The sequence below is a fragment of the Accipiter gentilis genome, chromosome 22, assembly GCF_929443795.1.
Source record: "Accipiter gentilis chromosome 22, bAccGen1.1, whole genome shotgun sequence".
Lineage (NCBI taxonomy): Eukaryota > Metazoa > Chordata > Aves > Accipitriformes > Accipitridae > Astur > Astur gentilis.
In genome coordinates, this window is record NC_064901.1 from 2,267,491 (window position 1) to 2,294,051 (window position 26,561).

General features: G+C 54.5%; 1 protein-coding gene across 2 annotated transcripts; it reads left to right on the forward strand.

The window, feature by feature from the left end:
* Window positions 1-514: 514 nt before the first annotated feature.
* Window positions 515-26,149, forward strand: ISM2 (isthmin 2). 2 transcript variants are annotated; one of them, XR_007509136.1, is made up of 8 exons: window positions 515-1,290; window positions 16,025-16,285; window positions 16,781-17,141; window positions 17,998-18,138; window positions 18,658-18,735; window positions 19,257-20,034; window positions 23,787-24,129; window positions 24,360-26,149. XR_007509136.1 is itself a non-coding variant. In XM_049825338.1 (6 exons), the coding sequence occupies exons 1-6, from the start codon at window positions 1,153-1,155 to the stop codon at window positions 19,772-19,774; spliced, it is 1,497 nt and encodes a 498-aa protein (XP_049681295.1). In that variant the 5' UTR covers window positions 515-1,152; the 3' UTR covers window positions 19,775-22,991. The 2 variants fall into 2 exon arrangements, 1 of the variants encoding a protein (XP_049681295.1); XM_049825338.1 differs by lacking the exons at window positions 23,787-24,129; window positions 24,360-26,149 and having other exon boundaries at window positions 19,257-22,991.
* Window positions 26,150-26,561: the final 412 nt, after the last annotated feature.

The window sequence follows — 26,561 nt, forward strand, 5'->3', positions numbered from 1 at the left end:
TCCGGCTTTCCTCTGCGGCGGCGAGGCGGGAGGCTTTGAACCCCCGATGCGGCTGAGCTCCCCCCCCACCCCCGCGGCCCGGCTCCCGCCCCTCCGTCCAGGGCGCCTCCATCCTCCCCGCCTCATGCGGCCGGGCCGGAGCCGCCGGAGCCCGCGGCCGCCCCGCCCCGCCTCGCCGGGAGGGCGCTGCCCCGGCGCTGGCGCTGCCCCGGCGCTGCGGCGGGGCTCCCCCGGAGGGAAGCGTCCGGTGCCGCGGGGCTTGTGCAAGGCCGGCGCCGCCGAGGCGAGGCGAGGCGAGGCGAGCCGCGCCGCCGCCCGGCAGCGGAACAAAAGAGCCCCGGGCCGGGCCGGGCCGGGCCGGCCCCGCCGGAGGGGCAGCGCCCCGCGGGGCACCGCCGGCTGGAGGGGGTCGCGGCCGCGCGGGCCATGCAGCTGCCGGGAGGGGAGGAGCGGCCGGCGGCGCCCCGGAGGGGGCAGCGCCCGGAGGGAGCGGGGGGGAGGTCTGGCAGCGCCGGCAGCCCCCGAGCGGGGCAGGGGCGCGGCGGGGCCGTGCCCGGGGCCGGCTGCCGCGCCGCTCGCCCGGGAGGGGCTTGACCGCACTTCGTGCGAGAAGGAGCAGCTCCCCGGTGAGCGGCGGGGAGCGCCCGGCAGCCCGCCCTCCGGTGCCCGGCGTTGCCTGAAGAGCGGCGGCAGCACCGGGGAGCGACTGGGCGGGGGGGAGGAGAAGAGGAGGAAAAGAAATCAGATTGCCGAAAGGATTAGGAAGGGGGGTGGGGAGGCGAAGCCCTCTACCCCCCCCCCCCCCCCCCCGCCCCGCACACACTTGTGAAGCTTTTCAGAGCTCCCCTTCAGCATCAGTGGCACCGGCAGGCGGGCCCGGGGGAGCAGCGACACCGAAACGTGCTCGGCAAACTGCAAGAGAGATCAGAGGGGAGCGGAGCGGCCCGGGACGGCGGACCCTGCCCCGGCCTCTGCACGCACCCGCGGGGGACTGCACTTCCCGTCAGCGATATTTTATATTTTATTCGTCTTTAAAATTTTCCCTGCTGCTCTCGCTCTCTCGAGGAAGGACGGGGGTTGTAGCGTTGCGGGCAGGCGCGCTGCCGGGCCGCCTGCCCTGGGCGTGCGAGGTGGGGCGAGAGGGAGGGAGAGATGCCTCTGCTGAGAGGGAAAGTCGTGCTTGTCCTCGGCTTCGTCTTCCTGACAACTTTCCTGGCTGCGGTGAGAGGGCTGCCCGTGCGGAGGCAGCGCAGCGGCAGCCCGAGGGAGAGGAGCTCCAAGCTGGCCGAGGTAAGGCAGCCTTTGGGGAAGGATGGAGAGCTGGGAGGGTTGCTGGAGCGAGCCCTCCTCAGCCTCCGCGCCCTCTCCCGTGCCCGGGAAGGCTGAGGGGGCCGGCCGGCCATCCGGGCGGCCATCGGGGCTCCCTCGGAGGCGGTTGCGCACCCCGAAGGGAGCAGCACCTAACGCGTGTCCCCGCGGGCAGGCCGCCCGCAGCCCCGGGAGGAAAAGCAGCGGCGGGGAGAAGCAGGGCTTCGTGCCTCCCCGCTTCGGGGCTGCCTCTTCGCTGGCTGAGGCGCAGAGCCCTTGCCCGGCCCTGGGGATTTTCGGGCAGCCTCGGGCCTTTGCGTTGCACGGAGGCTGCAGGAAAGGGGCTGGTGTCGGTGCTAGGAGATGGGGGCCGAGTGCCGTGACCCAGCGCGGGGGAAGACCCGTTGCCTCCAGGGGGCAACAGCCCTCGGAAGAGCGCGGAGTCCGGCCGCAACCCGACCGGCGGTAAAATGAGCGAGGGTGGGGGCTTGCCAGGAGCTCCGCGGCTCCGCTACTGCAAAAAGAAGACGTGACGGACTTCAGCCACCACCTCTCCTTCCCGCTGCGACGATCCTGGGGCAGATTCCACAGTGGTCGTGCTCCGTTCTTGCCCCGGCAGCATCCCCCGGGCAGGCGGCCTCGGGACCCCCACAGGCCGGGGCGGGGGGGGGGGGAATGGTCCCGGGGCTGTACCTACCTCTCGCTCTTCTGCCAGCCGGATCCTGGCCAGCGCTGGCTTCGGAGCGCGGGTCGTGGAAGGCGAAGCTTCAGCGGGCAGTGAGGGACCGGGCAGACCGGGAACCAACGGTGGGACCTGATGGGGGTAACGGGAAGGGAATGGGGAAGAAATAAACTAGCAGGAGTGTGGGGAGAAGGGTTTGAATAAGACAGACAACTGAACGGTAAGAACAAGCTGTTTCCATCTTGAAACTGTTCTCCGGAGAAAAAGTGGTTCAGGCAGCAGAGCTGTGTTTAAAATAATACCCTTTTGAAGAATGCTACTGCTAAAAGTGGATGACAGGAATAAGTGGGAAAAGTGGCGATGGGAGGAGGCTGAGCAGGACAGGGTAAGAGCAGCTCAGCCCTTGCTGGCGATGCACAGCATTTTGGGAAGCAGCAGGTTCGATCTGCACTGTCAGTCAGACTGGTAGAAGAGGTGTCAAGTGATGGGAATATACCTTACTGCTAGTTATTGCCAACACATGGTGCTGATCTGTGGAGGAATCATGCCGGCAGCTCCTGTCAGATGCACTAAACTCCATTCTAGCATGAAATCCAGGGAACAAGTGTGAAGAAGGAATCTGCCACATGGAAAGCCTGGCCAACCGGCAAGAAAGGGCATGGGCTGCATCCAGCCAAGTACCACCAGTTGAGCCTAGTAATGGTTTTGACTGGAGTGTGGACCAAGCAGATGCAAAGACGACTGCTGGGGATGTTACGTGCTATAGCGCTGGTAATACGATGTTGGTGCTGTACTTCGCTTGTGAAACTTCAAGCGTAGAAGTAGATGCCGGTTTGCGCACCAGACGAATGCCAGGCAGAGCGTGCTTGGGCTCTGGCTACAGAGGGAGTAGGGATTTACACTTGAAATCTGGGAAAGTATTGCAGCCCTGTGGCAGGGGGCATAAGATAGGGACAAACTGCATGTTAGGAAGCTGTGCAGGTCCTCACCGCAGGACCCTGCAGCGCTATCTCGGGCTCCTTTTAATCTGACGTCTAAAATACATCGGGAAGCAGGGCGAGCTGCTGTCAGTCCCAGTTTTTAATAGTTGTGAATGGGGAGCGTTGTGTGGCCAGCCAAAGATCACATACGGCACTTGCACAGCGCAGCCTCTGTCCCAGGGACCTTTGCTTCTCGCAGAAATACAAACATACAAGAAGTTTATAAGCAAAGGTTTGAGGGTGGAGGTTAGGTTAGGAGCAAGGAGGAAGATGAAGAATGGATTCCTCTGGGGGGGGTCTGTTGGTGCTCCTGTGCATACTCTGCATCCCTTGGGGTACTGGCTGCACAATTCACGTGGCGGGGAGAAAGCATGTACGGCCATGTGTCTTCTAGCTATGTTTTGGGAGGAAATCCTCTGTTTCTGGTGCATGTGGGGGAGAATTTGGAGTAGTCATGCCCGGCTGAACTAAAGCGGAGAGCACAGCACAGCGGTATGGTGGTTAAAAAAAAAAAAAAAATCCAGAGTGATTTTGGGTCATACACACAGATGGTTCCTGTTGCAGCGCTGATAGGTCCTGTCTCTATGGCAGCAGGGCAGCCACAGCTGGAGTATTGGTTACACTGGGTAATGCCCTACAGATGTGGGTAGAATGAAGGGGGCCAGGAGGAGAAAAATAGAAATGTCGGAGCAGACAGACAATCAAAACCATTAAACAATTACATAACTTGGATTTATTTTAATTTAACATCTTTATTTAAAGCAAACATTTTTCCTTCATTCAGAATCGAATGGGAATTTTTATAATATGTGCTGAGCCTCAGACTTGCACTTCTATACTGAAATAATTTAGAAGAATTAAAACCATTAAGGTTTTCAGTAAATTTTGAGGTAGAAAGTTTTATAATTGCAGGAAGGATGGACGGAACACATGCTTTATCTTTGGGTGATAACCTTACCGGTATGTCCCAAAGTCCTGTACCTCAGTCAGGATCCATTACTTCCAGCCATTACCAAAGGAGCAAGCACTTGGATTTACATTTTCTCAGTCGTGATACTGTGCAGAAAAGTTTTGCCTGAATTACACTGAGCCCAGCAGAAGCAACAGATGTAGCAAGAATATTTTCTCTTTCTTCAGCCTATTTGACTGGAAGTTGAAAAGGCAGAATACTTTCTTTCCAAACTGTGACTGAAATCTAACGAGAGAAGATACCTGCTCATTTGCAGGGTTTTTGGTGATGTGTGGGAAGACAGGTGGGCTCTGAAGCAGCAGGCAGGTGTATAGCAGGGTTTTTAGAAAGTGCTTTTGCAGGTTGGATGCATCACACTGATGTGGGCAGAAATGTGGCAGGTCCAAGCACTGACCCACGCCAGCGGCTCTTCAGATTTGGGTGACTGAACACTTGGAAAAGCTTGTGTCCCTTGTGGAGACAAGGAATGGCTCATCACATTGCTTAATGGTTTGTTTATTTAGGAAGCCAGGGGGCTTAAATGCAAAGTATGTTTTGATAAACTCACTGGATTTCAAGGTACTGGCTTTGAGCATTGTTAATAGATATTTGGATTCTTTCTGACTGATACCAATCAGTTCCAGTGCTCTTCTAGTAAATTGAAAATAGCTAAAGCTCTAACACACTAGAAATATAAACATTAGAAGTGATTAGATCTGTATGAACCAACCCAACTGCTTCAATAACTGTGCATAGAAATAATAGTACCAACGGTAATGGTGATGGGGGTGTTGGTAGTGAGCATCCCGGCCATGATGGGGTGCGGCAGAGCAAGCCAACGGTGTTTTATGGAGGGTCCAAGCCGCCCAGCCCAGCTCTGGTGGGCTTTGTGGGTGCTGCTTCGCCGGAGGGAACAGCTCTGAGAGAGGGGGCCAAAAGCAACGGCAGCGAGCTCCCTGAGGCACCCGGGGGTGTTACTGCAGTGCTGGGACAGGGGCAGGGTAAGAATCCAGGCTGGAGCTTGCTGTTGGAATTCCCCTGGTCTGAGGCTGCGAGCAAAGCAAATCTGACGCCTGCAGTAAGAGATAATGGAGGGCAACAAATGAAATACCAAGCGTAGCATGAGGGCTGTAGCTGGCTGTGAATCAGTGGGTTTGTACACCACCTGGTACGACTGGCTCCTGGCCCCTGAGAAATAAGGAAACGAATAGCAACAGTATGTATTATTTACTGATGACATCAGGCAGTGAGAGTAGTGATGGGAAACTAGGTTTGAAACTGAAGGTTTACAGCAAGATGTTTTGCTTGCTCGTTAAAAATCATTGGTAGCAGTCTTGATTTAAATCGACCTGCCCTGTGCATAGGGAGTCTGAGTGCAGAGGAGTGCTTAAGAATGAAATTGTATAGCGGTGACGCGACGCCTGGCTGGAGATACCAGCAAACGGAGAGTAAAGGAACTTCAAGGCGACGTGGCGTGGCTGTACAAGATAAAAAGTGTTAAAGCGAAACATCAGCTGGGCTTGAGTGGAGTTTGTCAGGAGACTGCAAGTCGGGGTAGCCCTGTCTTTTGGGAGTCCACACGTAGCCTAGACACGCTGCCTGGGGCCACCAGTGGGCTGATGATGGGCTGGCAGGAGCCCAGAGCGGCTCCTGCCTGCGCAGGCATGGAGGTCTGCGGGAGCCTTCCATGTGCCTCCCGCCAGCTCTTGGTCCCTCTCGACTCCCCCGGGGCTGTCTGGCCGCGAAAAGGATCTCCCTGTCCCCAGAGCCGTCTCGCCCTGCTGCAGATCTCCAGTTCGCGTTGTCACCCGTGTCTGCCCTGCGTGGGGGCACCTCGCCGCTCTGCCACCCCGTCGGGAGGGCTCAGCCGGGGTGCAAGTGGGCGGCCGGGTCGGTGCTGGCTGCCTGCACGGCCAGATCCCCGCGGCCACTGCGGGCTGTGTCAGTAGCAGAGTCATTTTGCTTGCGGATGTGCTTTTTACCTTTTCATTTCTTCAGCAATTAAGCGTTCTTGTCCCTGGCTTTGTCCTTGGCGGAGGTCGGATTTGTGGGTACAAAACGTGCACTGAAGCATCTTTCCGCTCTGAAAGGGGCTCTTTGTGCACGGGGAGGTGCTTCGCCCTTTGTAGCAAATTTCCTTTTGAGAGCGCCAAATTATCTTAGTCAACACAGTTGAAAACCCTCCCGCCCTGGGGCTGAGGCAGGAGCAGAAACAAAGGGGAGATGGGTGTAGGGAAGCTGCCCGACAAGGGGGCTTCTTCCCTTTTCACTGCACAAATAGGTCTGCTGCGTTCCCATTGTTACAATCAAAGGGGTTCCTGTAAAAGGCACATGTAAGGGGAAGAGATTAGGCATAAATCGCTCCACGGGGCATTGCCCGGCCCTCTCTCCGAGTTCCCCAAAGTGTCCGGCTCTTGCAGACCTTCTCCTTAAAGACAGACGGCAGGCGGACTCATCCTGCCTCCATCTTTGGTCCCTCCAAGCCCAGTGACGGGGTGGAGGGTGTGTGCTGGGGACTAATTCCTGCTTTCCTCTTGTCAGGGTCTTAGGGTTAGGAAGTGCAAACCAGGGATCTTCTGTTTTCCATAGTATCAATAAATATTCTTGCACTCAGAATAATCCCCAAAACAAGATGCCCGGGCACTTCCCATAAGGAAATCTGAGGAGAATCTGAGCTACAGTGACGACAGCAAGGTGCCCGTGCCGTCCAGCTCCTCCAAAGCAAATGTTGTCAGCCAGAAGCTTGTTTTTTGTATAAAATACCGGAGCTTGTAGCCAAGAAGCAGGGAAGAGATCGCAGCCACGTTTCAGTGTGAAAATATTTCTGTTTCAGACAGAAGCTTGCAAAAGCCCATGGACTTTTTTTTTTTTTTGGTAGACCATTTTTGCAGGGAACCTTATGTGGCCAGCTGTAAAAGTCAGCCTGCATGGTGTTGCTTCTAAGCAGTTCAGTTTCTGCATGTTCCCTGTGTGTAGGGGCTCCTGGGGCTTGTCTGAGAAGCTGTTACGCGATATACATCATCTCAGTACTAATGAGACGAAGACACCAAAAAGATGGTGACCTACCCGCCTCTTGAGTCCCAGGTGGCTCTTGGCTTGAAGGGCACCAGTGCAGGGGGTTGCAGGTTGGTTTAGTCTCCAGGGGAAGGATACAGCTTCAAAGGGAACACAATGCAGTAAATTGCTGCCTTCTGCTGGTCCCCGGTGCCGTTGGATGGGTGCGAGGTGGGGACCTGCCTGCAGACGGCCAGGAAGTGCCCGTGCACAGAGGGAAGAGGTGGTGAGGCATGGGTTTATCTTGGATTAGGAGCTGCTGGTTGGCCTGGTCTGCCAGGCCCTTATCAAGTGCACAGGACTTGAGATGCAAGGCAGGGCTGGGAACACGTCCCCAGCCAAGGGAGCCTCCATCATGTAGGGCGCAGTGGGAGGCTGGCGCATGGCATGGGTACGGTGCCCTTCAGGTGAGCCGTTCCCCATCCCAGCCCCAGCAGCTTGATCCTGGGGGCGAGCAAGACAGCCCGGGCTCTCTCCTGGCAGCTGAGCCCCGAGGCACTTGCCGGGCAAGGGAAAAGTATTTGTGGCATGGCCGGGAGGTGCTGCAGGAGGTGTCCTACCAGCGGAGGGCAGCACCTCTTCATCGCTCTGGGATGTCTTCTCTTCCCCACCACTTTGGTGCTCCCCACTGCTGCCCTCCCTGCCCTTCCTTTCACCTGCATCTGCTCCCGCAGCAGCCAAATCCCAGGGGAGGCCAGCTGTGCAGTGCCATGCAGCACCTCCAGCAAGACAAGGTGGTGTACGGACGTCTTCACATCCACTCTTCACCCCCACACCCTCCCCTCTGGGGGCACTGCGTTTGCGTTACATGGTTAAGCTGGCTGCTCCTTAAAAATTGAAGATTCCCCTTAGGGGACCATCTAGTTCTTCTCTCCTGGGGAGCATCCACAGGGTGGCCCCCCTCATGCCTCCGATGGAGGAGATGCAGGGCTGCCCAGAGCTGCTGTGGGCATCTCAGGGTTGGCTTGGCTTCCCCCGCACCTGGGATTACAGCTTGGCTATTGCATGTCTGTGCCCACCCTGGGGACCAGTCCTGGGGTTGCAGCAGAGGTCCCACTAGGAAGTGACTGGCCAAAAGGAAGAGGAGGGCTCAACTGGGGACTAAGACGCTGGGGAAGTGGGGCTCCCAATTTGGATGTGCCCTAGCTTTCCTCTGACTTTGGACTTGACTCTGCAGCCCTACAAGCCTCATGCTTCCATCTGGTGGGGGGAAAAAAAAGTAATTATTTTTTGGTGATTATTTTTTCCTGGAAAAGCGTGTGAACAGTTGAGTTATGAATGACACAGACTGGAGCCAGAGAGGAAAGTTTCCCTACACCAAGACCTTTTCTCCAGTCCACACTGACATGACAGAGTCATTAAATCCTGCCGCTGGGCTGGGGAGAGGAGCTGCGCTCACCCCTGGGCTGGGGAGCTGCAGCCAAACACCTGGGGCAGGGGCTGCTGGCTGCACATCACCCCAGCTTTGCCCTTTTGGAAAGCCGAGATGCAGCATCCCTGCCTGGATCCCTTCCTGTGCAGGCTGTGGAGATGCTCCTAGTCCAGCTCAGGTGCCCATTTTGTCTGTTGTTGAAGGGATCCCCGATAGATTTGCATCTGTTTGGTCGGCTGCCTTCCCTGCCCCTCTGCCTGTGGGGGGTGGGGGGCAGCCTGTGCACCCTGGTGGGACAAGGGGAGTGGGTACCCCCTGCACTCCCACCTGCCCTGTGTCCCCCCCTCACTGCAACCTCTTCTAGCAGGCTGGGGGCGGGGGGGGGGGGGGGGAGGGGAGGCTGAGGTTGGTCTGGTCCCTTCTGTTTCTGCACTTGCTTTGCTATATTTGGGGTTTTTTCCTTTTGCAGTTTTGCCTGGGCTGAGGCAGGGAAGGAAGCAGCAGCTGGAGCCGTCGGAGGGTTACAGTGTGCAGGCTAACAAATGTAGATCATTAGCTGGAACAAGTTAATGGTTACTGAAGCACATGGGGTTTAGAGCTGGAACAAGTTAACAGCAACTCAGTCCAATGCATTAAGAGCTTATGCGTATTATAGCTCAACTATGTTAACAGGAAACATGTGCCCTAGCAGGAGCATTTGCCAGAGAGCACCAGAGGGTATGGATGTGTGTCTGTTTACCTCTCTGAGGGACCTCTCTGTGTAGTCCCTGCTCCTATAACCACTGCTGTGCTCTATCTGAGCAGCTCCCAGCTGGTCTCGCTGCAGCAGAGGTCTCAAGGGTATCTTCCTCCTCAGGTAAGGGTGCCTTGCCACCAGCTGGGTTCCTCACCGCAGGCACCACCTGTCAAGGGTCAGCCCTTGGACCTGTGCACTTAGGCAGAGTCTCTGGTGCGAGGACAGCCCTGGCTACTATGCTGAGACATGTCAGTGGTGCTAACCAGATGCCCCAGCTGCTCCACTGCAAGGCCTGTGTGGCCCATCTGTGTAGGAGGCAGGGCAGTCCCTCCTGGGGGGCAGGTGGGGAGGAGGAACTGAGCTGTGGTGAACCTTCCTGAGAGTTTTCTCTAAGTACAACATGCGAGACCTGCGTCTATTCCTGGCCTTGCTGCAGGCTGCCTGAGAGACCTGGAGCACGTCATTTTCTTCGTCTGAAAAATGGGGGGTTTACAGCATTAGTCTCAGTGTTAAAGAGGGAGAAGATACTCATGGTAGAGAAGTACCTGCCTGTGACACTGAGGAGGGCAACAGCCAGGCATGGCGAGAGGTGAAAAGCCACCAGGCTCCTACTTGTCTGCCTTGTGTCACAAGTGACCTGGGGAGTTGGCTGAGGATGCCACAGGGAAGTTACTCATCAGCACGCTTGCAGGAGAGCCAGTTGCGGTAAGCGGGGCCAGGCTGCGCCAACAGGGACGCTCAGTGAGGAGCACTGACAGCAGCCTGGCCAACCACCCCGTTTTCAGTCTCGCACAAAGTCAGCTATGAAGTGTCCTGGCCCCTCGCAGTGCTGCATACTGCTGCTTCTCTGTGTTGTGGTGTCTTCTGCTCCAGGGCTGGCTCTGTCTCAGGGGCAACCGAGTCACCAGCCTTGGAAAGAGTATTGAGATTACAGTTGTCGCAATTGTGAGACATGAAAACAAATGAGACATGAGGAAGCCTTTGATGCTGCCTCCTGCAGCTCCCTACTCAAGACAGTTGGGCTGAAGCTAATTGGAAAAGAGAGTGATTCCATATGATCCAAAGTATTTTGGTAACTGCATGAAAATTATAATCATGAGGGCATAATAATTATCTGCACAGCCCACAGTTTGCTGCTGGCTCCTGGTGGTCTGTCATAAAGAGGATCTGCCCACGCAAGCGTGATAACCAAGTGCCTTGTCTGTTCCACAAGCACTTGCAGACCTGTCCCAAAACCTAAAGGGAGATGCTTGTGTCTTTATTTAAAAAAACAAACAAAAACAGCACTCAAGTGCGAGTTGACCCTGATATGGACCAGTGAGTAGAGCAGTTGGAAGATCTTGTGCCACAGCCACTTTGTGGGCAGGAATGTAACCCAGGGCAGAAGAAGAGGAAGGCAGCTGGAGGTGTCCACTGCCTTAAATTACCTCTGGCAGATCTTCCAGAACTCACCTGTCAAAACCCTGAATGATGGCTCCTGCTAAACCACTTGCCTATAAGTCTAAAGGTGCTGCGTCTGATCATTGGGATTGTGGCTCAGGAGGTCTTACAGACAGTAACAGGGACTGGGTGACATCTTCACGTTCCCCATTTTCTTGTAGGTACCCACCCAGCTCTTGACACCTCTAGAAGCACGCTGTGCTTTGGTGCAGTTCTGGGAAATCCGTTAAGCAGGTGATGAGCTGGTGGGTAGCAGAGGTCACTTGCCTGATGTGCATCCAGTGGATTTTCCATCTGGCTGAAAGACTGCCCGTGGATGGGTAATGTGCTGATGGATGGGTTATGAGCCAGGAGGATCAAACTACAGCCCTCAGGAGGCTAAGGCGGTCTCAGCTGGCTGGGCTAAAAAAGCCCTTTCTTCGAGCAGTGTCTGTGGTGGGGTCATCAAGGAGAGAGCATGGTCAGTACTATGGGATGGAGGCAGCGTAGCACACTACATTTGTTCCTGTTGATGACCCTGCTGTTCAACTTTCCTTTATTTTAAAGAGACTTAACAGTGTTACTTGTTAGCACTGGAAGAACCTCCCCTTTTTCCCACTCCCACCAGCGAAAACTGTTCTGAGCCTTTCCACAAACTACAGTCCCAGATCTGCCCCCAGACAGGCCGGGCTTCCTTCTGAAGCAACCAAGCAGCATCCCACTGCTTCCATAGTTTTACAATAAAACCCTGCTCTGGAGTTGTTCCTGCCTGGTTTCAGTCCGAAGATGAATTTTTTTTGAAAGCTCTCTCCAGATCTTTGCAGCTCATTTAGGTGAATATGGAAGGAAAAGTTTTATGGTAAAAAGAAAAAAAGTGTTCTGATTTCTATTTTGTACTTGGCTAACTTGTAAGTGGGCAAGTTTGCAACAAACTGCAGGACAGATTTTAAAATAATTTTGCAGAGAGCTTGGGGGGAAGAGTAGGAAGATGCTTGTGTAGACTCAGCTCTATTTGGAAAAAGATCAATAGTTCCTCTGCTGGGTTCTTTTTTCAGTAAAGTGTGGTAAAACTGTTCAAAGAAAGCCTAACACAAGCAGTAACGATTAAGCAACAAAAACCCCATTCCTCATAATTATAGCCCAGTGCGATACCGGCCTTTAGCAAATACGTCATTTTCTTCACTGCAGTGTTAACAAACCCAAAGCACAGCCTGAATGTTGCCTCTGATTTGACTCCCATGTGCACAGGTTTCTTTGCTTCAAGCTGAACTAGTTTATGTACTCGCTAATTGGCTCGGATAGGGGTGGGTGGAAGCTGCATCCTCTGAGCTTGTCCTATGGCGGGGACGTGCTTGTTCTACACCGCTTATGCACAGGCTCCAGCAGTGCTTTGCTCCCTGGGAGTTATCTCAAACTTGGCTTGGGTTTAACCCCGTGATAAAGAGCAGGTCTGCTTAGCAATGTATATAGTTACAAAGAGCACTGCCAGTGGGTTCACTGGCAACTTGCACTGCCTACGGAGATGCTGAGAAATGTGCTGGAGGGACAAGTATCTGTGGTTGTGGTGGCAGCACAGTGGTGTCCCTGGTTGCCAAAGGACAATACAGCGGATCTGACGTGTCACATCTCTAATAATTTTTATGTAAGAGCTGCAGCCTGCGAACAGCAGTCATTTGCTTTCTTAACCCAGGTTCAGTTCAGAGTCTTGGAGAAGTTTATAGCAAAATCACAGATTTTAAGACCAGAAGATATCACTAGATCCTCGAATTTCTTCCCTACCACAGATGCGGTACATATGTGTTGAGCCCAGTGACATGGGTTTGACTGTCTCCACAAGAGATACTGCCACTTTCCTTGTTAGCTTGTTCCTGTGGTTAATCACCTACGATGTTAAAAGCATGATCCTTATTCCTCAATTGAATTTGTCTGGCTTTGCCTCGGATGTGTTGGTTCCTATTTTCTGTTCTGGATTAGAGAGTCTCTGATGCCTGATGACTTATTGCCTTAAAGAACTGGGAAATCAAGTAATTGCTTTCTCTTTTTAACATAACAAATTGAATTGTACAAGTCTTTCACTGGATAAGTCTTTCCATCCCTTGACATGGTTTTGCAGCTGCTCTCTTCACCATCTTCAGATTTCCAAGCAATTTTAATAGAGGTGTGTGGACTAGAAGCGGGAAAACATCAGTCTTCAGAGCAATGATGTGTGGCCTTTCCCCACACCTTTTCCATACAACCTGTTGCCCATGTTATGTACAAAGTAGGCACGACACTGGGGTGAATTGCTGATGAGTTCCTTCCCTTTCCTAACATCTTTGCTGAGCTTGTGCCCCAAGGTCTTTAGGTGGTCAGTCCTACATGTGGGAGAGCCTGGATTATGTGGGAAGGGCTCCTGGTCTGGTAGGGAGGTGGGTGTGATCCTGCTTATAGCCTTCAGTCTAAACATGGTCTTCACAAATGGAAAGTGCATGCTTTTTCCCAAGTGCTGCCCCAGAGTTTCCCTCTGGTTCCTGCCCTGGAAGCCCTTATTCCCAGCCAGGCAGAATATCCCAAGTGTATGCAGGAGGAGCTGCAGCAGTTTCCCCTTTGGCTTTTTCCTTTGGTGCTGGCTGGTCACAGGAAAAGGCTGGAGCTCGGCTGTGAGATATTGATGGCTTCCCGGCACTGCGCGCTCTGCTTCTGCGGTGTGGTGGCAAGTGTCCTTCCCTGGCAGCAGCAGGAGAAGGGAGCTGCTGACAGCTAGCTCTGTGACAGTTTGCAGCCTTTCTCCTGCGCTCCGTGGAGAGCAGGGGAGTAGAGTTTTCACTCTGCGCAGGCCAGCTCTTCTCTTCCCCTAGCTGATGCACTGCAGTGGCTTAGCTCTGGGCTTGATGGCTTTATCCAGCTGTTCCCTAGGCAGGGCAGAGGAGAGGGTGCGTGTCACGTGGCAGGAGTGTGATCCTTGAGGGCAGCTGCCTGTGTGGCTGGCAGGAGCCCCTTGGTGACATGGAGAAGACACATCTGCCTGTCAGGATCATGGTGCCATGGATGCTCTGACCTGGAGAGAACACTGGGCCTCATAAGACCTCACTAAAATCCATGGCTTGATTGGCTGGGGCAGGACAGTGAGCAGGACCTTGCTCAGGAGGGACATCTTTTGATGCAGGGACAAATTTTGACCCAGCAAAGCCTTGGAGTGATGCAGACATTAGCAGGAGGGAAGGGTTGGGTGGTAGAGTGCAGTGACCATCGCTGAAGGACTCTGGGCCATCCAGGGCAGACACCCCCGGGGTCTTTGTGCCTCTGGAGGATTTAGGAGCCGAGGGAGCTCAGGGCGAACAGAGCGACACTCTCACAGCCAGTTCCCCTGGGGCAGTTTTACATTTTCCCTGTGGGAACAGTACTCTGAATTTCTTGAGCTTGTTTGGGCGTAAAATCTGAATTAGGCACTGAGTGTAAGTTTGGAGACTTGGAGTCTGTTCCTGGCTCATTTGCTCTGATGTCCTTGGGTGAGCTTGGATCTTGTTGCTAGAGGAGACCTTGCTTTCCAAATTTGGGTCGTGTGTGAAACGAGCTTACCCAGCCCCGAAAAGCTCATTGCAAATTAGGGAGGAGCGCCAGCCTCGCAGGGCTGTTGGCAGCCCCTTGTGCAGGGGCTGTGCTGGGCACGCGCAGCTGGCAGCAAACCCAGCACCGGCAGGTGGTATCATATGGCCAGCATGGGGACATGGCCAGGTTTGCCTGCTCAGCCCCCCCTTGCTGTTTCTGCTCCACCTGGATGACTCCTTGCTGCCTCCCAGGGAGTCTCTGGGCACAAGAGGAGACCTGGCAAGGGGCTGAGACACTGGGAGACAGGCTGGAGCAGAGCTCTGGGCATCCTTCCCATGGGTTCTTCCCAAAACCATTGCGGTTTTGGATGAGGGCAGAGGGAGCTGAAGGTGCAGGCAGAGGGGTCTGTCTGTGCCCATGTTGGCTGCCAGCAGTGTCACAGGAGCCCTCCCAGCCAGGGAGAGGGGTGAGCCCCAGACACACCTCGCCAGGCAGCCCAGGCTCCCTCCTCCCCGCAGCCCTCTCTCCTCTGGGCCCATCTGGTGAAGTCTGTCACCAGCCTTTCCCCATGTCCAGCCCGCTCTGGGCAGCAGCCAAGGGACCAGCAGCGTCCCTGCTGCTCTTTTCCCTCCCTCAGGGACTGGGGGGTCGAGGGCTTTGATGTGCGGGCACAGGGCTGGGGACAGGCTGTGTGCGCTCATGAGAGCCTGGCCAGGCTCCAGCTGCCTTTGAAGTGCTCCATTGATCAGGATGAAAGGAGGGGAGTCCTTCCCCAAACCATCTGGCTCTAATTGCAGGTAGAAATGCCTCTCTGCATCCCTCTGTGGGGAGGGGGCATGCCGCTCTCTTCGTTAATCCCACGGCTCTCGGCCGGGCTGGCGTGAAGGGCGAGAGCTTGGGAACAAAAGGGGGTTTCAGCTGGGCAGCCAGAAATAGGCAGCCGCCGGTGGAGATGCTGGGGGTTTGGGCACCTCTGCTCCCAGCCTCGAGTTGCAGGGCTCTGCAGACCTTCCCAGGGACAGCCCATGCTGCGGGGGGGCTTTGCCAGTTGTTCCCATCTCCGGTTTCTCGGGCGCACTGGAGCCTGCTGGCCCTTTGACTCGCACTCTTTCATGCCAGCGCGCACTGAGTGCGGGGACGAGGAACGTGGGAATTCGGCATGAGCCCGGCCATTTGGCAGGGTTCGCTGGCCACCTCCCCGCATTGCCGGCTGGCCGGCGCTGCTGCCCTGGCAAGGGTCCCTGCCCGCTCCCCCTGCGCCTCCTGGGCAGGGCTGGCCCCGAAGCGCCACGTGCCACTGCAGCGGCAGCCATGGTTAGAGCCATTGACAGCGCTGGCAAGTAAGTTTTGTTGTCCTGTTTGGCTGGGCATCTTCCCTTTCCCAGGGAGATAAAGGTAGCTGGGTTATATCTACCAGCAGTTTCTTTCCCTCTTTGTGGTAGCCTTTGGGCAGCATCCGAAATCTCAGTTAAACCTGTGTTGCTTGAATTCATCTGCCCTAATACCTACACCACAGAACAACTTACTTAGGTGAGGTTTTCCCCTTTGTCATAAAGCCCTTGTTATAAACTTTTAATATAAACATATAAAATTATTAAACGTGAGCTCTGGTAACTGTGAGCAGAAGCAGCCCTTGCCATTACCTGTCTCCAGGGACCAAGCGACGGCCAAAAAGGGAGAGCGAGAAGCAGAAAGCCAGGCAAGATGGGCAGTGGGACAGCAGAGGGGTGCAGAGAGAGTGGTCGTGGGGATGGGAAGCACCAGCCTGAGTCTACCTGTAGGTTGTTCAGGTGCAGTGGGGCCAAGCCCTGGCACAGCAGAGGCCACTGGGTATTAACTTGATTAATTAACATGTTAATTACTGCCTTGATCCTGCAATAAGATGGGGTGGAAGAACTGTTTGGTGGAGGAGACCAGACTCTCCTTTACTGGGCAGCGGTTTGCTCCCCACACAGCCACCCTGAGGAGATGTCCTCACCACCTCTTCCCTCTCCAGGTCTCTGCCTCATCCGACTCCCGTTCGGCGGGGGACGAGGAGCTGCCACCATCCAGCAAGGCACGGGGGCTGAGGCGGAGCGGGCAGGCTGGCCCGCGGCGGCACAGGCGCCGTGGAGTGGCTCAGCCGGCTGCCAGGAGCCCAGCGGTGCCCCAGCCCAGCGGTGCTGGCCGGGAGGAGAGCCTGCCCTTCGTTCTGGACCTGCAGAGCTTGCCAGGGCTGGCCAACGTGGACCTGAGTGCCCAGAACCCCAACATCCAGGTGGGAAGCAGGTCTGGGCGGGCCGCGGAGGGATGCGGACAAGTGCTGCATGTGCTCCCCGGCCTCATTTGGTTCCCTAAGAGGAAAGATCTCGTGAGCGGGGTCCATGTGGCCGCTGCCATCTATCTTCTTGGTAACTACCAGATACGCATAGCTGGCACAGATAGGCTCCTTGCCAGGGGAACTTACTCATGGCCCTTTCCCTGCCCCCCACAGCCCCTCTCCGTAAAGCATGAACAAACACTCCTATGGGGGTGACCTCTCAATTTCCGAGGGTGGTGTTGGTCCCTGTGGGTGACCACCAGCCCCCCTGTGCCTCCAGCTCTGCCCCTGTGTCCTGGTTTCAGTCCCTCTGCATAAGGCGAGACCTCTTGCACTCATGGACTGGTCCTGCAGCCCAAAGATTCTCTGGCCTCTTGGGCAGGGGCATGGGCTGGTAGGTCTGTCCCAGGGCTGCGCCCCAGCTCACTGCCCTGCCTCATATCTGGCCTCCAGGTGACCATTGAAGTGGTGGATGATCCTCAGGCTGAGATGGAGATGGACTTGTTGAAGGAGACAAGCAATGACTGGTCCCTGACATCCTCTGAGTGGTTGTCCCACAAGGACCTCTTCTGGCCTCTCTTCTGGGAATACACCAACCCAACTGAGGAGGAGGAGGAGGAGGAGGAGGATGTGGAGGAGGAAGAGGATGACAACTTGGATGTAGGGGACCGGGAGGAGGAAGAGGAGGAGGAGGAGGAAGATTACACGGCAGAGTATGAGGAGGAGGAGTCCATGCTCAGTGGGGTGGGGGGTGACTGGGACCAGCAGTGGCCTGGGCAGAAGAACTGGATCTTTAAGGAAAAATATAATTATGGTAAGTCCTCCTGGGCGTGTGCAGCTGCCCCGCAGACCGGCATGGCCCTCCCCTGCCCTGCCTGACCTGCAGCCCTGTCTCACTGCAGAGGGAGCAGCCCTGCACCAGGGATCACAGCACCCTGGTGCTCAGCTCCTACTTAAAAAATAAGCAAGCATGCCAAGGAGCAAGGCTAGCACCCAGTTGGTGCTGCCAGCAGTCAGACATGCCAGCGTCCCAGCGGGAATTGCCCTTGCATGTAATCAGACTGGAGTGTGGACTCTAGTGCAGACATGCTCAGATGAGAAAGAGGGTGTAAAAGTTTAATAGCAAGTGCTGCTGCCATTAATGCAGGTCCCTGCAGTGGCACCAGTGCCGGAAGCCTTTGCCACAGATCTGGGTGCTCCCCAGGAGAGGAGCTGCAGAGGGTTAGACGGCAGGTGCTGGTGGGCGGACGGGCCAGGGCACCACAGCAGCTCCCTCCTGCAGCTTCCCGGCCATGAGCCCAAAACCAGTCATCCTTTGCTAACACATGTTACTTCAGCATCACGGCCAGTGCACTGGGCAGGTTTGGTGAGGATGGGGACGGGCAGTGATGCCTGTCTGGGTTGGTACAACCGTGAGCAAAGCTGTGAGAACGAGAGTCTTTGCTTGGAGATGGCTTCCCTGGGCTTGCAAGTGAGGACAGGGTTGGCCAGCTTGGCATCACGTCGCTGGGCACCTCCGTGTGCCCCGGGCAGCGCCAGCCCTGCATCCTTGTAAAGTACATCCGAGGGACAGACCAGAGCTGCGGGAGGTCCCGGGTGACTGCTGGCTTCCCTCCTGCTGAGGCTTTGCTGAGGTCCACCATTCTCTACCTCTCCCCTGCCATGCACAGACTATGAAGATGAGGAGGAGTGGAGCCCGTGGTCCCCTTGCAGCATCAGCTGTGGCAGTGGCAACCAGAAGAGGACCCGGTCCTGTGGCTACGCCTGCACAGCGACGGAGTCAAGGACCTGCGACCTGCCACGCTGCCCTGGTGAGCCCTCGGCCGTACCAGTGCTTGGGCATTGTCCGACCCTGGTGTGGGCTGGTCCCCCACCGCTGCAGGCTGGGCATTGCTCATGCTTCAAGAACTAGTTATGTTTAATGTGATCTGGGCTAATGACCACAGGGCTTTGTTTCTATGAAGAAGCTCTGATGGGGCTTCATGGCTCCCCAGGCAGTTACATGGTGCCCAAGGGTGGTAGAGCTGGTGTCCAGCTCTGTGGGTGACTCCTTGCACCTCTCTTACACTGGGAGCTTGAAATCCTCTCCTGAGGCACATTGAGACCCAGCTCCATCCACTGGGATCTGCATAAGCCACAGCCTTGGGCGGGTCTGTCCTGTGTGTCTTGCTGCTGGCCCTTCCTTCCAGGCACAAGGCCATGTTGCCAAAGCAGTGGTGGGAGAGGGGGTGGAAGAGGAATGCTGTCTGGTGCCCTTAACAGAGGAAAAAAGCCCACCACTCTTCCTGGTGTTCAACCTGGCTCTTTGGGTTTTTTTCTCCCCTCTCAAGGAGCAGAGGGGGAAATGGTCTTCCCCACAGAGGAGACGCCTTTCAAAAGTGACAACGCCACAGAGCTGTTCAACTCAGGTCAGCCTCTGCCTCTGCCTTGCACTGGGGGCTTTGGTGCCAGACCCCATGGGAGGTGTAGCTGGCTGGTGGGGAGGGCTCTGCCGAGGGCTCCCGCATCTAGTGTCCGCACCCAAGTCACCCAAACCACTGCCACGTGCAGGCTTTGGCAGTCATGCTGGGAAACCCAGTTCCTCCCATAGGCCTGGTACAACACTGTCCTGCTTTGCAGTGCAGTGGCTGAGGCCAGCCTGCCGTGTGCCCTCTCCCATGGGGGGATGCTGCCAGCCCGGCCCCTGTAGTGATGGGTGCCCCAGGCAGAGCTCCTGCAAGGGCAGCTCTACCCCAGCATGAAACCCCTTCCCTCTGTCACTGCTTCGGGGGTGGAGCAAGGCTCCAGCTCGTCCCAGGAGCCTGGCTGCTCCTGCCTGGCAGTTGCAGGCTCCGCTGGTGGTGCTGGCGAGGCTGCTGGCAAAAGGCAGCTGAGTAAAGTGGGGTGCGGGCTACGCATGCCCTCACCCTTTCGGTGCCCTCCCCCCCAGAGGTGGACAGCTGTGAGAAGTGGCTGAACTGCAAGAGCGACTTCCTCACCAAGTACCTGAGCAAGGTGCTGACGGACCTGCCCAGCTGTCCCTGTTCCTACCCGCTGGAGGCCGTCTACAGTGCTGTCAACCTGCGGGATGAGCAGCAGGGCAAGAGCTTCCGATGGCGGGATGCCAGCGGCCCCAAGGAGCGCCTGGACATCTACAAGCCGACGGCGCGCTTCTGCCTGCGCTCCATGCTCTCCCTCGACAGCACCACCCTGGCTGCCCAGCACTGTTGCTACGACGAGCACACCCACCTCATCACCCGCGGCAAGGGGGCCGGCGTCCCCAACCTCATCAGCACGGAGTTCTCCCCGGAGCTGCACTACAAGGTGGACATGCTGCCCTGGATCCTCTGCAAGGGCGACTGGAGCCGCTACCATGCCGTCCGGCCCCCCAATAACGGGCGACAGTGTGCTGACAACCCCGCCGAGGAGGAGTACCTCTCCCAGCTGCAGGAGGCCAAGGAGTACTAGCCGCAGCCGTGCTCAGAGGAGCCACGGCCACCGCCGGCTCCCACCCCAGCCCAGCCTGGCGAAGCCCTGGCCCTGCTCATGCTCACGGGCTTCTCGCTGGCACCGGGCAGAGCGGGGAGAATGCGCCATCCATCTCGTCCCTTCAGAAGGGCACCTCAGCTCCCCTCGGGTTTCCGAGGGTGCTGGAGGTTATCGTGGTGCCATCCCTGCCATGCCACCCGGGGTGGTCCCACACCTCGGGGTGCCTGGGCTGGCACGCGGTGAGCCGCAGGGGATGGGAGGCATAAAGGGAATAGGGGCCTGCTCCCGTCTGCTTTTGTTCTCTACAGTCTTTCAATGCAACCTGAAAGCTGAGTGTCTGCAGGGCGAAATGGCCTCAGCTCCTGCTGGCTTCACGCCGCATCTGAGGAGCTGGCCTGCTGCAGGCAGAGCTGCCTGCTTTTGCCTGTACACCTGACCTGGCACAAACTGGTCTACTTTTGAAACTGGGGGGGGGGGGGGGCTCCTCCTAGGGAGGGGCAGGGCTGTCCCAGCCATGTGTACAGAGTGGGGCCTCCCCTCTTCTCGGTTTTTTGCATGCACGGTTGGGAAGGAGCAGGAAGAGGCTTAGCAGGGCTTCATGGGTCTGGGAGGTGTATGGGGCAGGAGGAGACTGGCTCGCCTGGGCTCCCTTGGGAAAATTACCTTGCCAGCGTGGTTTTGGCTGTGAAAGGGAACATTGGGTGCCAAAGCCAGACACGGGTGGACCTCAGAGGAGGTCAGCACGAGGGGGATACCACCTGTGTGCATTTCAGCCCCTCTGCCTCAGTGCTTGGGGGAGCGGGGTGGCAGCACGCATGCAAGTCCGCCACCCCCCTGCCTCCAGGCCTCAGCTCCCCGACAGCCCCTGCAGTGGGTTTCAGTGCTCGGGAGTACCCATGACACAGCCCAGCAGAAGGTCCTGCGTTTCCCACCCACAGCCCTGCTGGGGGCAGGAGGCAGCTCGGCCGCTGCTTGTGCCATTGCTGGAGAGGAGCAAAAAGCACCAAGCCAAGTTCTCCATGGGATCGGGAACAAGTCAGGTGCTGCTGGGAGCACCCAGTGTTGCCCCTCTCTGGTCTGCCACTGGCCTTGGGCCCTGCTCCATGCTGTATCTGCCCAAGTCCCCAGCAAGAGGCAGCCCAGAGAAAGCGAGTTGTGGGCGCACCCTGCACTCCTCGGGCTCTCTGCCTGGCCAAGCGAGCAAGTGTGGCTCCAAAGGAGGAAGACACACACATGCTAATAATGTCAATATCTGGTGTCTGCAGATCATGGATCATGATGGTCTCCATTGGTGCTTTGGTCTTGCCTGGGTTTCATTCAGCTTTTCATAGATCCATGGCAGTTTCTCCCAGCATATTTGGGAGCTCCCCAGTTTCCCACAGAGAAACTAGGCTGAGCACCTTTATCCCTGGACGTTCAGTTGTGAAACCTGGCAGAAACTGTTCATAGTTTTATTTAGCAGATTTTATGCATCAGAGGAAATAAAAGAGCAAGTCAAGCACATGTAAAGAAGAATGGAGTCATTTCTAGACTAGAGGTTTCGTCCAAGGCTGTTGGCTACTCCATGCTTTTCTGCAGGACACTGTTGGACAAAAAAGCATCTGTCTGGGTGCAGAGGTCCGTGGTTGACTGACCTAGGTCTGTCCTCCTTGCAGGAGCTTTCTCCAAGACCAGTGAACATCCATGGTCTGATAGCTCTTTGGGAAGTCTTTCTGGGAGTATCTTATATATGTTGAGTGTATGTTGATCCCTTTGCCTTGGTTACTGATAGAATATTGCATCCTTGGTCATCAGTACCTAAGCCTTCATTGCTGGTAAAACAAAAGTATTAATGAAGTTATCACTGAATTATTCTTATTTTTTTAACTATTATTCCACGCTCGTATCCCTAGACTCCAGTCATGGGTGCTATCAAAACTATGTAGGCACCGTCAATTTCCCAACAGGCATGCAGTCTGAGATGACCAGTGTTATTTATGTAAAGGGTGAGAAGGAAGACACAACCAAATAAGCATGGATGGACACCAGATCCTGGTAAATTTTCATGACCATTACATGCTCCCTAGCCCAAATGGTCATTTGCTCACTTGTTTCTGGTAAAGAGGTAGGTCAAAAAGAGGTGGTCAAGTTTGGGTGGCAGTGATCTGGTGGCTTGGTTCTGGGAGCCTGGGATGTGTGCGGGGAGGCTCAGCAACAGACATGGAGGCATTTGTATGGGAAGCAGACAAATTGAGCAGCCAAGGCCATGAAAGAATGAGCTTGTTATTTTCTGTCATTTGGTAGAGCAAATTCATATTTCCTCTCCCATATCATACATCATCATTAACTTCAGCAGACTGTCAGAGGAGCTTATTTACCATTAGTACACAGACTTCTTTAAAACAACCTCCCATTAAATGTGCCTAGTCTCCAGTATTAGACTCATGCATGGAAGCAGGACCTCTGCAAACAGCCTTTCTTGAAGGAGACTTTCAGTAGCTCAGCCAATTTGTTTGTTAGACGCTGCTTTCCAGGGAAGTGCTTTTGTAACAGGGACTGTTACCCAGGATTTGCACCCTCCTGCTCTTTATACTAGGTATGTCAACCAGTCTAACGCCCCAAAAAGAAACTACAATTTCTGTAATAAACAGAATTCTCATCCAAGGGCAAGTAGAAAAATTTCTTGCATTGAGAAACACCACCCCCCCCCCCCAAAGCCTGTTGAAAGCCAAGTGGCTGTTCTGCCTTGCTGTCTCTGTGGTTTGGATGATACAGGCATGAAGTGGAGCATGAGAAACAAGAAGCAGTGTTGTTCCTCATACAAGCACCTTATGCACTGGGAGGTTTTGCGGGGCACCATGAGAAAAGTAGACATCAAGCAAGCATTTATTTTTTATATCCCATCAAATATTCTGTCCAGCCCACTGCTATTTAAGTGATGAATCTCTAAGCTTTCACTCCTTAAGTTTATTGTGGTTTTTAATATAAAATATATAAAAAATGTCTTTTATTCCTACAAAATTTCATAGAGAAGACTTCTTTATTCTGATGCTGCAATAAAGCACTTTATGTGTGTATGTGTTGCTGATGTCATTCAGTAGGGACAGAAGCATATGTTGCTATTTGTCTTGGTTGAGAAGGATGACACTATGTTGAATGCTACGTGTCTTGGGTCCCCAGCCCCAGCTGTACTGCAAAGACCCTGGTGGCTTTGCTCCCTTCCCTTAGTATTTGCATTTGATGGTGTCTGGCTAACAAGGACTGTCCGGAGCCCGCTGCCACAGACATTAGATATGCAAAGTGCTGCTCATAGTGAAGGAAGCTTCCTATGAGAAGACTGTCAGGGTCAGCGCTGAGAAGAAAATGCATTGCCTGTGCCTCAGCCTTGACCCCAGGTTTTATTCCACGCTTGGTCTAGCCAGAACTGGGTGCTAGCCAACCTTACGCCATCACACTGCTTTAAGCAGGTATTGAGCATGGGAGGGGGTGGAAAAAAAACCAGCATCATCCCAGCTGGCAAACTGGTTTGGCAAACCACCTCCAGAGCCAACAGCTAATGATAGCAGGGGGATTTGTAAAGCTTTCCAGGGATCACAACTTTTTGTTGCTGTTAATTTGCTGCATAAATCGTGACCACTTCCAAGCTCTTGCTTTTTTTCAGCCGTTATCCCTCCTTCTCTCTTGCTCCTTTTGCTTTGTGCTGGCTGCACATCTGTCAAGGGTTATCTGCTACCCCAGTATGGGGCTCTGCTCCACAGCTGCCTCGCACCATTGCTGGCCACTGCCTGGGTGGAGCAGACAGCTCCTCTTGGTGAAGGCTGCTCTGAGCTTCCCATTGGTCTTCTGCAACATCGAAAATACTGTTGCATGGAGCCCAAGCCAGGGGGAGCAGGCTGAGGTCTGCTCTGCAGGGAAGGTAGCACAGAGAAAATCACTCTTTCCCTGGAGGGCCAGGCAGCAGTTACTACTGTGTATATAAGATGCCTAATATGCCTTTATCCTCTGCAACAAGGTCTTTGCTGTGCTGGATGCTGAGCCCTGCTCCGAAACTCCTGGGCTAGAGAAGTCCCACACCCAGAAGATGGAAGCAGGAAGAACTGCTGCCCTAATTCTGCAGGTGCTCAAGACCTGGAGATATCACCTGAAATCATGGAGTGAGTGCAGCAGAGTCTCAAGCTGCACCTTTGCCCACTGCTTTGAACACAAGACTTCTTTACCAGTTGAGTTGTCTTAGTTTGCCAGCCTGGACTGGAGCTTCATGCGACTCAGCTGTACCAGTTCCCTGGCATCCCTCTTGCAGCTGAGTTTAGTCTGTACACAGAAGGATCTGTGCCCAGAATTTGCTACGCACAACGGTAAGCATGTGCTTGTCCCTGCTGACCTCCCCTCTTGGCCCCAGATGAGTCAGGAGCAAACTGTGCAAAAAACCTTTTGACTGAATGATACCTTGAAGGCACGGGTGCGTGGTCAGCTGCCTGGGGGACAGGCAGGGTGAGTGCAGCCCATCTCTCAAGAATGCACGTGAGATTTCATAGAAACATGTTTACAGCAACAGAGATCCCATTAGCTGTCTGCTTTTTTTCAGGGCTCCTGCTCCAAGAGTCTGCTTCTTGGAAAGCACACAAAAAGCCCAGCTGGGCCCAGAAGGAGCCACTTTGGGAGGAGAAGACAGAGAAGAGTTTGGCCAAAGCCTGTGGAGCAGACCTGAACTGCAAGGCCTGGCCTTGGCCTAGGAAAGAGCAAAGTGTGGTTGTGATGGTCTGTGAACCTTGAGTGAAAACTGAAGCTCTGAAGAGGGAAAAAAAAGAAACCTTTCAGGCACCTCTGTTCCTGGTCTGTAACGGGACCCACCCCACTCTGTGGCTGCATCAGCCTGGAGGGCTGGATGTGCTGGTGGCACACAGCCACCAACTTCTCTGTAGAAGAGTAAAACAAAAAATCACACTAGCTGCAGTTTTTCGGCAGTAGCCCTGCTAACTGCATCGTGAACACTGGGCAAACAGGAGCCTGTGGCAAGACCTCGTCTCCTGGGCTTTGCCTTCGCCCTGAGTGTGGAGAATCTCCCCGCAGCTGGTCCTCAGCACCTGGCAGAGCCGGTCCTCTGCTCCGTTTTCACTGACACCATGCAGAGCTTTGCTGAAATCACACTGGGGTAGCCCTGCCTGACGTGGCCACAGGATGGGATTTACTCTCTCCATCGCCACAGAGGATGGACCCACACGCTTGCAGTCGGGAAAGGAATGTCTCACCCTCCTTCCCTGCCATGCAGCGGCCAGCTGCCCCTCGGAAATGCCTGAGAGAAGCACAGCTGGTGGGGCCCAGCCCCTGCTTTGTTCCAGGTCCTTGCAAGCATGTCGGCTATTCTTCTCTCACTGCATGGGAGCCTGGCAGCAGGGATCACAGCTCTGTGCAGCTTGACCATCACGCACGGGCCCAGGGCCACAGCAGAGCCCGTCCACCGGCCAGCATCGCTGGCCGGGCTTGTCTGTGCCGTGGGAGCTGAGCAGCAGCTGGCAGGGCGGCCCTGAGGTTTCTGAAGAGCCAGGAGAAAGTACCCCCCACCCAACTAGGCATCACAGCCTTCACACACGGGCATGTACCACAGAAAATGCATTTAGATGGGGTCTTGAGAAACTACATAGCCCCACCATGGGGACGTAGGCAGATCATTCCTCACCGACAGGTGCCACTCGCTCCTGGGCTTCAAGCTCTCGTGTGATGGGGATGCCACACTAACCCTCAGCTTTACTGTTCTTGCAGGGAGGAATGTTTTTCTAGCAACCAATCTAAATCCTTCCTGCTTTATTTTAAGCCCACAGCATCTTACCTGCAGTGGTCACAGAGAGGAAGCATATTCTTGCCTTATTTGCTCCTATGACTCATGTATTTCACAATTTCGTCATTGCGCTCCTTACTTCCCTCCTTCTCTGCCATCTTCTTTTCTCTAGACTAAACAAATGCAATTATTTTAGGCTTTCCTTAGAAGCTATACTTGTAGACCTCTGGTTGGTCTCGTTGCCCACCGCTGGGCTCGCTCCAAGTAATTCACGTCTTTCTTGAAGTGTGGAGTCCAAAATTGAAGCCATGGGGTCTTATCGGGGACTTTCTTAATGCTATACAGAAAGATTTCTTCACAAGACCTACAAACACCAGCCTCCCCAGGCAGCTTTTATTCTCTTCCATGATGTTTTAAATTTATGTTCATTTGAAAATTCACCATAACCCACCCAGCTTAAATGTCTTTTACAGATGTGCTGCCAAGTCTGTTGCTTCCCCTCTTATACACATTACTGGTGGTTTCTGCTTCAGTGTAAAACTGCAATTCAGTGAGGTCAAATATACCTTTTTTTTTTTTCTCTTGGATCACTTTTCCAATTGGTCGAGATAATTTTCAATCCTAAACTTGTGTTCTAGGAGTTTTACAGCACTGGTGGTGATGTAAATTATTTTGGACTTTGAAGCTGTCAATCAATTATATTACTTTCTGTACTGAAACATACTAGATTCATTACAGTTCTATTAGGCCTTCCCTTATTTACTAATAAAAAATATCATATAAAGCATTGCCTAAAGTCTTACTAAAGCATAGATATTATGCCAGAGAAAGGCATTAGGTTAACTCGGTATGAATTGTGCTTGATGTAACCATGATATAGGTGTGCTGGTCATTACTTTTTACCTGATTAGCTGGGTATTTATTTACAGGTTACTGACTGCATTTTTCAGTATTTTTTCATGAGTTGATCTAATTCTCTTGGCCATTACCTCTCTCTCTTCTTCCCTCCTT

Excerpts from the sequence above, each read along its gene's own strand:
- ISM2 (XM_049825338.1), top strand. The coding sequence starts at position 1,153 with ATGCCTCTGCTGAGAGGGAAAGTCGTGCTTGTCCTCGGCTTCGTCTTC. Across the intron at positions 1,291-16,024 it reads GGAGCTCCAAGCTGGCCGAG|GTCTCTGCCTCATCCGACTC; the intron begins GTAAGGCAGCCT and ends TTCCCTCTCCAG. Across the intron at positions 17,142-17,997 it reads TAAGGAAAAATATAATTATG|ACTATGAAGATGAGGAGGAG; the intron begins GTAAGTCCTCCT and ends TGCCATGCACAG.